The following is a 10,110-nucleotide window of genomic DNA, read 5'->3' as shown; positions in this document are numbered from 1 at the left end:
TGCCATTACAAAGGAACACTACTGTCATAACTCAAAGCAGTGTGTCAGCATGGCGCTTTGGCCTACAGACCTTTGTGCGTACTAAGGCAGGTCACGGGTAATTTGTAAGTAAGGCCGCCTTCAAGCTAACAATGAGTCAGACATCTGGCATTTCTGACCAAAACCTATGCAAAGCAATCGGTTCTGAAGCACTTGCAGCCATGTTTTCTGGTGTAAATTGCAGTGGACATTTCAAACATTTTTCTCTCTGCAACCATCCACTGGGCTGGATTACATCCCATATTTTTGTCATTCATGTTACAAAGCAACATATCCACCCCTCATTTGAAACACGTCAATCAGCTACTTTCTAAGCCATCTATTCCTTGTGGTTAATCTGGAAGGAATAAAACAAACCCAGACAAGGACTACAGTCGAGTAATTCAGCTTTTATTGTTTAAAATGTTTTTTTTTCTTAAATAGTTTTTCTTACACAGCAAAACGAGACAGTTTTTCTTTTATTCTGAGCAGGTGGCGTAAATTCTCTGAGGACTTCATCACTTTGGAGATTTTAGAACAGCTTTTCTTGGTTTCTAGCCCAATATGTGCTCTTTGTTTTTCTCTCTGCTAAAACAATAAAATTAATCTATGGAGTTTTAACTGTGTCTGCCATTCGTCTCACAATAAGTTGAAAATCTTTCAGTCCTATGTAGAAAACGACATATGGCGCACATCAGTATGACAATTTTCTTTCTTTTTTTGATCTATAGACCAGCACCAGAAACCCCAGACCCCAACAATTCTCCACAGCAGCACAAAACCCTTTATCACTGCTAGTTTTGCAAATGTCCATTGCACAACCCAAGTGTTGTCTTCTTTTTTTCCCCCTGTAGTTAACCAATACAACAACACATTACAAAATTACATGTAGTAATGTTCGTCAGATGAGTACAGCCACTATTTGTGTGGGTGGTTTGTTTGTTTGGGCCTGGAGTTCACAGAGGTTTACATGTCAAGGAGCAGCACCCTGGGGTCCTCCACCACGGACTTGATCTTGCGCAGGAAAGTGACAGCCTCTCTTCCATCAATCAGCCGATGATCGTACGTCAGGGCAACATACATCATTGGACGGATTTCCACCTACAAGACACAACCAAACGATAATGATGAAGAAAGTGAAGACTTAACTTAACTTACTTGATAATATTGTACATAAAAATTCGTTTAATAAAACAGAGAGAGGAGTCATAATGATATACACTGATCAGGTACAGCATTATGACCAATCACAGGTGACGTGAATAACACTGATTATCTCTTCAGCATGGCACCAGTTAAGGTGTGATATATTAGTGAGCAAGTAAACATTGTGTCCTCAAAGTTGATGTGTTAGAAGCAGGAAAATTGTGATGCCTTGACAACACAGAATCTCCAAAACTGCAGCTCTGGTGGGGTATCCCCGGTCTGCAGTGGTCACTATCAATCAAAAGTGATAGGAGGGAATAGTGGTGAATCAGCGATCAGGGTCATGGGCTGCCAAGTCTCACTGATGCACATGAGAAACGAAGGCTGGCCTGTTTGGGCAGACGAGCTGTCTGTGTAGGTTCTCAGTCATCCAGGTCATGGTAAGCGCTTAAAGAAGTTCAGCAAACTTCTTTTTAACTTTTTAAAATGAAAAACCAAAAGCCAGAGAGGCCCAGGTACTAAACCCTAGTGGGGGTCGTCTCTTAGGAGGTGGTTGTTGACCCACTATAAATCATGTGAGCCAAAGTGTTAAAAAAAGGTGTGGGTTATACCACCAAAGGTTTCAGGTGAAACCACTATCAGACCTTGCCCCACCCCATCATGTGGCCTATTGAGGTCACCTAACGCAAGATGTGAATGGGGTTTGAGGACCGTGGGAAGGGATCTCAAGAGCACACTTTAGATGGCTGGCAGTTGGTGTTGTTACCCACCACCTCTTTTCAGTGACAGCCATTTACAGTGGACGTAGATGGCGTCTTTTACCGAATGTGTCTTCTCGGGTCCAAAATGTGAACAGTGGCATCCTCGAGAGTAGGGCTGCACGATTTTGCATAAAATGAGAATCACGATTTTTTGGCTTAGAATTGAGATCACGATTCTCTCACGATTTTTTTCTCCAATATAAATATTTATTGCACTTATTAACTGCACATCAACTTCGTAACAGTTGAGACTGAACATATCCCTGACGTGCTCTCCGTTGGTTTTCCCTGCTAATTTTAGCATCACACAGCACAGCTTCTGCATCACGTGGTATAAGGCTCCGCCCTTGTCATTTGTTGAGCAGGAAGAGTGAGCGCTTGTTTTCATGCAGATTACATCCCGGATCAAAAAGCGGTACAATCGTCGTCTTTTTGAAATGAGATCGCACATAAGTATGAATCGAGATCGCGATTTTCTAACGATTAATCGTGCAGTCCTACTCGAGAGCGACCTTTACTCTTTTTGACGTTGAGCTTGTTGCAATCGCAGTTTGTTGAATATGGGGCTGCATAGCTGGAGACCATCAGGGTGCCCATGCTGACCTCTGTTAACAACATAAGAGCGCCAACAGTGGGCATGTGACCCTCAGAACTGGACCACAGAGCAATGGAAAAAGGTGGCCTGGTTGCTTATCCTGTGAAAACACCTGACAACAGCATGCATTATGGGAACTGGCAGAGGCAGTGTGATGCTTTGGACAATTTTCTGCTGGAAACCTTGGGTCCTGTCATACATGTGGATGTTACTTTGACACATTCCACCTATCTAAACATTGCTCCAGACCATGTTCAGCCTTTCATTGAAACAGTCATCCCTGATGGCTGCGGCCTGTTTCAGCAGGATAACGCACCCTGCCACGGAGCAAAAATGGATTCCCCAGATCTCAAGTCAATCGTGCATGTGTGAGACATCCTGGACAAACAAGTCAGACCCATGGAGGCCCCATCTGACAACTTACAGGACTTAAAGTTGCTGATATCTAGGTGCCAGACACTTTGGAGAAGGGTATAGTGGAGTCCATGCCTCAAAGGATGAGGGCTGTTCTGGCAGCAAAAGGGGTGCCAACACAAAATTAGGCAGGTGGTCATAATGTTATGCCCGATCAGTGTCACTCTACTGTACATGTGAAAAAAAAACAAAAAAAAACAAAACAATGGACAGTCTTCATAATGTGAATCATTCCTATTTCCCACTTTTCTAATGTATTTACATTCTCATATTTGTATGTTTCAAAACTATATTTGAGTTTTGGCAGTAAAACACCAAAAACATTTATAAATGTTATAAATGTAGAACAGGTGGGATCCTTTTTCCAACTTAAGGTTTCAGGTTTCTGAGCATCACCATCTCAGTCGATCTCACCTGGACCCACAACACAAATGCCCTGGTAAAGGCGGACCAGCAGCAGCTGCACTTCCTCCTTGTCCTGAGGAAGAATAACCTGGACCAGAAGCTGCTGCTGGCCCTCTACTATTCCTCAGTGGCTCTCCTGCTGGCTGGGTGTTTGGTAAGCAGGGGGCACGACTGAGAACAGGAAGTCTGTACAAAGGGTAATTAAACCCCCCCCCCCCCCCCCCCAGGCCACTCTATACTCAGACCGTGGAGCACCATATTATTCAGCAGATAACTACTGACACAATGTGTATGCACTACAGTGATTTTTATGTACCGGTATATAAAAAAAACTATTGTTTGTACATATTAAGTTAAATGTGAAGTTTCTCCCCAGACAAGTTGGAGACCAATGCATGTTAGTGAGATATGTGCACAAAGGTTAAACCTGATTCATAAATAAACCAAGCTGTACCCTTTCAAAGAGATTTATCAGCACATTTTCATTAAATAGTGATTCTGTCAGGCATGATTCTTTTTAATAATGAGAGCACAAACCTTTCCACCGACTGCAACGGGTCTGTCAAAGATGCCATGCATGCCTAATATAGCAGACTGCGGTGGGTTGATTATAGGGGTGCCGAACAGAGACCCAAACACGCCACCATTGCTGATGGTGAAAGTTCCTCCATCCATGTCCTCGACAGCCAGCTCATTCTTACGGGCCTAAGAACGCATAATTTATATAATGAGGAAACGCATGGATAGAAACTCTTTACCAACAAGGATTTAAGTAAGTAAGTAAAATTTATTTATATAGCGCTTTTCACAGATAAAAATCACAAAGTGCTTTACAACACAGAAAATGGGAATATAAAAACAATATAACAGTAAATAAAACAATGTAAAACAATAAAACTTTAGAAAAGAAACAGAAAAAAGGAACAAACTATAACAAAATTTTTAATGTTTCACAATCTTACCTTTTCTCCCAACAAATTGATGGCATTCTCGATATCAGCAAAGTTCATTCCCTCGACATTTCGTATTACAGGAACCACCAAACCCTGAAAGAAAAAGTCACGTGAGTCAGATTTCAGAAACGAGCCATCAAGCACTCACAATGAGCTCGACCATAAAATTCACTCGTCTTACCTTTGGTGTAGCCACAGCCACACTGATATCAACATAGTCCCTGTACACAATCTCTTTGGTTGTGTCATCAATTACTGGAAACACAAAACAAGAAAGACTTACTGAAAATCTACATGCAGATTTAAATTATGAATCTCCACTACTACATGCAACCAAAAGTTCCCTTTCTTATGTACCATTTTCACTTACATGCAAGTAAAAACTCATGGCAAGAAAAACCCACAGACAATTATAGATAGGGCAGAAATATAGACCACCCATGTTTCACTGAGGTCTATCTAAATAGGTCAGGGTGGTCTAGGAGCAGTAAATAAGTTAGAGTCGGTTTTGTGGTTGGGCAATGAAAGATACTGAAACTTAAATCTTTTTCTTCACCGCACATACTTGCTATGACTTGATACCAAACATGCAAAGCAGTGGTGCGAAACTGATACCACCAAGTAAGGGTTCTCATTCTTTTGAGGTTGATCTATACCGGCATTAACAGCAGGTTGGTCAGAAAGAGCGTAGGCAGCAGCCTTCACAAATGCAGACATGAAGCCCAACTTCATGTTATGCTTTTTCAGGAAAGCATCTTTGTAAGTCTTCCTCATCTCTGTGATGTTGCTGTGGAAAAAAAACAAAAAAATCATCAACTTGGGGATTAAGCAGAGTTCAAGCCTACAGACACTGGATTTGATGGAATCCAAAAAAGGAGGGAATTCTAACTGGTGCAGTCTAACAAGATCTCAGTATTTGAATATATATATTCACATTAAATATGAATGAAAAGATGTAAAATATTTATAAAAAACTTGATTTCTTTAAAAACAAAAAGGTGGTGCATAACCAAAAATATAATGTAATGGCCATATATATATATATATATATATATATTCTACTTAGAAATGCCATCATTTCTATGGTATTACAATCCCTGATTGACTTGATTAGTAGTAGTTTTAGTTTTTTTAGTAGTTTTATTTTTTTAAGTTAATGGTTTTCTGAGGATTTCACTAGTATTTCTTAGCAGACAATCCATGACTCATGCTAGTAAGGCACGAAATTATTCCTGCTGACTAATTTACAAAGTGATAAAAAAAGAAGAAAAACACTACCTGACTAGTCTAACAGTAAAAACAAACTCCAAACTTGAGCACATTTAAAAGGAACATGAATAAACATTGTCTGTACAAATTTAGCATAAGATTTTAAAGGCCATTTAAACGACATGGTTTTATACAATATAATTTAAATAGCTAGCTTGTTTAGTGTGGCTCATGTTGGCCATTCTAGCACCAGCAGAGTTATGAATTTTGAAGGATAGCGTCTACGTGTCTGTGCAGACCACGTTTGAGGATTCTTCTGGTTAAGTGGTTATAGCTCAGTTAACGCTGACAGAGTTCAGTTAGTAGATCAAAATACTGCAGAACTACTCTGGTTGTCTTGGTCTAACTTGACTGTGTCTAAATTCCTGAGACACAGAGAGAGCTGTGCCAGGCAGCATCTTTGAACCAATGGTTAGCAAGCTTTGAGCTACAATTTAATAAAGTATGACAACCTATTTCTCATGCTGACAAACAAGAGCAGCGTTTAATTGTCCGTTGTGCAAGTTTCTACTACAAAGTGCACCACTATTGTATTTATTTAAGAGTTTTAAATACTGTATCTTCTGAAGTTTAACACATGGCTTTTTGATGGCTATAAAAGAATGTTGGCTCTGATAGTAGTGAAAAAAAAAAAGAAAAAAGCTTTGGGCCTGCTAATTGTTTCACTATTGGTCATTTTTCCTCTTGTATCTCTTAATTGTTTGTTTTCCTGTATCTAACCCTGTTGAAGCTCTAGGGTTTCGCCGCTAACGTAATTAGCCCCTCCCAAGACACAGACTCTCCGAGAAAGGAGAGAAGAAGCGATAAAAATCTTCACTTTCTAGAGCCTGTAAATCTTATTGGGCTGTCATAAAAGCCCATATCGGTTGAGGCAGCTCTTCCACTCAGAGCGCAGGTCTCTGTGGGCCCCTGCAGATGCTCCAGCCTCCTGTTCTGACTAGCTCCTTCGGCTCCAGATGAGCCCTAGCCTGGGAAGTCTTCCTCCAGACCGTCGATGTCAATCTAATTAGGATACATAGAAAACCCTGAATAGCTGAAAGCTGACACCACACATTTGCGGGGAAAAGAAATCCTCAAAGTGTCCTCTTCAGCACAGGGGGCAAGTGCAGACAATAACATTTCCTTGTAAATTAATAAAACCTGTTTTAACAATTCTTATCTTTGTTTTAGATGGAATTATGACCAAATATTTACATTCCAGTGTTTAAGAGGATATTGGGTTTCAAAAAGCTTTTCCTGCTGGACAGATTCCAATCTATAACCATTTGTGAAAGTGTTGCTTTGGCTTTTAACGGTGATACAGTATGTATACTACATACACAAAATACCACAAACAAATACACGTTTGCACAGTTGCAGAGTTTGGCTCATAAACTTTGCAAAGTCTGTCGTTTTTTTCTTTAGAAATTTCCATTTGTGTGTGTTCATGTAACAAGGAACACTTCACATTGATTATCTAAAATAGCACAGAGCGTTTAATAATGTAGGTCAGTTAATTTCGAATTTCCTACCTCATGTCGACCTCATTAAACGTAGTCAACATAGCGCAGGTGTTTTGGGCTTCCTTCAGTCTCTGGGCAATTCTCAGTCTCATGCGGTTCATCTTAACCTAAAAAAAACACAAATACACACAGAATTATGTTGCATATTTTTCATCTCTACACTACTTCAAATCAAACAACTCTGAAATTTTCAAATACACCTAAATGTCATGTTTTGCACTTTACCCTGCTCTCTGTCCTGGCTGCTTTGGCCCCTCCCTCTGCTTGTGCCACTGGTGCAGTTGGAGCAGGGGTGGGCTTGATGGCTGAAACTGTGAGAATTGATGAGGCAAAAGGACATCAGTATACAGTCTACAACTGCTGAAAGAGCACCAAACAACGTTTAATCAAGTAAGCTGGAGGTCAAGAACGCAGCTGTCAAGCAAAACAGTTCTCACATGACACAGACCGTCTGTCTGATGGCAACTAACCTGGTTTGCTGTCCAGAGCATGTGCTGGCACAGGTGGCACAGGGGGCATGGCTGTGGGAATTGGGCCCACGGATGAAGGGGGAGGGGGTGGAGGGGCAGCAGAAGGCGGTGGAGGGGCTGCAGCAGCTGGAGCTTCGGCTTTTGGAGTTTCTGCAGCTTTAGGAGCACCAGCTAAAAGATGGAGATATGAACAGTTATGACAACCCAGTCTTTAGAGTGTGTTTAATCAATAAAAAATTTTTTTTTTACAAAAATCCACAGACCTCCTTTTCGAAGCTTAAAAAGTGGAGTTCCTCCTTCAACCTTCCCTCCATCTGGGACCAAAAGCTCCTCGATCACTCCAGAGGCAGGAGAGGGAACCTGCACTGATGTCTAATAACATGGAAAAGCAGTAAAAATGCTTAAAATATATAAAGAAATACACAAAGTTCCAGGATATTAACCCAATATCACACAGTCTACCTTTGCGAGGTGAACCGTGCCAAATTAAAACATGTGAAATTAAGAATTAATGTATTTAAAAACCACCTTTTGATTGCAATCTTACATTTTTGTATTGAATAGGTAAATACAAAACAGATTGTAAAGTTAGGAAATATATCCTAGCCCTCAAAGTCCAACAACCACCAGCAGTAAAAAAACATATTGAATTAGTTTAACATTTATTTAGTTTTACCTTATCGGTCTCAATTTCACACACCACCTCATCCTCAGAGACAGTGTCTCCAACAGCTGTAAGGAGAAAACATTGTAACAATCTTGCCAATGTCTATAGTAGAAACAATGAGTTTATGTTTAGGAATTAAAAGCATTACCTTTCTCCCACCTCACATCCCCCTCTGTGACAGATTCCGCAAATGCAGGGGTCTTAACTGTGACAACTTCATCTCCTGAAGGGCAAAGACGAGTAAAAGGACATTCATTTCAATGTATTGTGAAAGTGCTTTAGTGACAGTTAGACAAGAGTAAAAATGAAACATTAAAATATGTTAATGCTGAGGCGCCAGTTTAGATCACTGGGTTGACCAGATAACCTATAAGCCCAAGTTTCGACTTCCCTTGAAGACATTTACTGCGCGTCTTCCCCCGTTTTCTGTCCACAGCTCCCCTGTCCACTGTTCTAATATGTTAAATGCTAAACAGCCCTCACAAAATCAAGTTAATACTTACTGTAGGCTACAGATGTTCTGAAGTACTGAATTTGGAAGACACTGGATCGGGGATTATGTTTTCTAAACATAAAAGGGAGGAAGAAAAAAAAAACAATCAGACAAGAAACATATGCATGAAGCATGCAGTGTTTATTGAATAATTAAAAAAAAAAAGTAAAGAGACACTGATAAATGGAATTTATATTAAACTTTACCAGCTAAGAATAGAATAACACTCAGCTCATTATCACATATTTCTTGTAAAAGTGTCCTCATATTCTGACTGTAGCTCAGACAGTCTCTAGAGAGTGTATGCACTTACACATTGTTGCTGTTGATGATGACAGAGTTGTTAGCTGACAGAGCTGTTCGAGGAATGACAAGATAACCATGTAAAGAACTTCTCTAGAGAAGGGATGAACATGTTTGACCAGTAAGTATACATACCTGCTGCAGCCCGACGAGCTAACACATTATTCCCCTGTAAAAAGACAAAGTCAATCATTACAAAACATCTGCAACCTTTGGAAATGCACAAATATCCACCATCAAGTTAAACAGTACCCACAGTTTTAATTTTAAATAAATTGTTTTGGAGAAAGCTGGCGGTCAAAAGTCACTTCCACACACTGACGTAAGATGACCTTTGACATGATCAATAAAATGAAGTGAACGACAGCTGGACCGAGTGTTCAGCATGGGGATTCTTGGCTGCATTAACGCTTAATTATTTACTACTAATCCCACTAACAACCTGACAGTCTATATTAACTGGACCTGTCTTGATTAACTGAAAGTTTTTTAACATAGCCACAGAAAGCTACACTACCAGACTCTTACTTTTCTGACATGACCTCGGAAAAATGACAGCTAGCTATGTTATCCATACAATTAGCTTACAGCTAGCATATTCTGTGGAAATCATTTTTAATGATTTTGCATGAACATAGATCAACTACTCTCTGCCTAAACCACAAGCCTCCTACACGTATGTCAAAAGGCAAAATCAAACACATCCAGAAGGTACGGTTTCCAACTTTAAGCTGCAGCAAGTACTTGTGAGCGGCAGTGTCATACTGTCCTTGGCTTACAATGTTACGGCCTCTCCTTGGCCTATAGCAACTAGCCGGCTAATGCTAACGTTAGCTCTGGTAGAGATGAACGGAAGAGATTGCCGCAGGATACAATTCCCTTGTGAATGGCAAAGACAACATTTTATGAGGTTGCGGCCTACCTGGCGGATGGCAGAGAGGGATCGGCCAAAATTCCTGGTGAGACACCGGGAATGGGAAAACATGGTACGTGTGTGTGTGTGACAGCAGCCCGTCAGCGGAAGGGAAACTCCGGTCACACAGACCAGCTAAGCTAGGCACGCGCAACAACTGAGGAAGTACTATGGGATAAACCAACTGCTCCTACTGGAGGG

At 40.6% G+C, this 10,110-nt stretch overlaps 1 protein-coding gene across 1 annotated transcript; it reads right to left on the bottom strand.

Annotated features, from left to right (window-relative positions):
- Nucleotides 1-408: 408 nt before the first annotated feature.
- On the bottom strand, nucleotides 409-10,072 carry dlst (dihydrolipoamide S-succinyltransferase). Its single transcript, XM_086274381.1, has 15 exons — nucleotides 9,919-10,072; nucleotides 9,132-9,165; nucleotides 9,007-9,049; nucleotides 8,704-8,765; nucleotides 8,349-8,423; nucleotides 8,210-8,265; nucleotides 7,797-7,905; nucleotides 7,534-7,704; nucleotides 7,289-7,374; nucleotides 7,073-7,170; nucleotides 4,949-5,079; nucleotides 4,474-4,547; nucleotides 4,302-4,385; nucleotides 3,877-4,044; nucleotides 409-1,119 (listed from the first exon to the last, which is right to left on the bottom strand). The coding sequence occupies exons 1-15, from the start codon at nucleotides 9,979-9,981 to the stop codon at nucleotides 985-987; spliced, it is 1,389 nt and encodes a 462-aa protein (XP_086130507.1). The 5' UTR covers nucleotides 9,982-10,072; the 3' UTR covers nucleotides 409-984.
- Nucleotides 10,073-10,110: the final 38 nt, after the last annotated feature.

Source organism: Aulonocara sp. 'chitande type north' Nkhata Bay, linkage group LG19 (genome assembly GCF_057382095.1).
Source record: "Aulonocara sp. 'chitande type north' Nkhata Bay isolate Kocher_YH1m ecotype deep benthic linkage group LG19, A_spYH_male_GT1.1, whole genome shotgun sequence".
Classification (NCBI taxonomy): Eukaryota; Metazoa; Chordata; class Actinopteri; order Cichliformes; family Cichlidae; genus Aulonocara; species Aulonocara sp. 'chitande type north' Nkhata Bay.
Note: the sequence above shows the minus strand (reverse complement) of the source record. Positions and strands in the feature narration are given on the sequence as shown.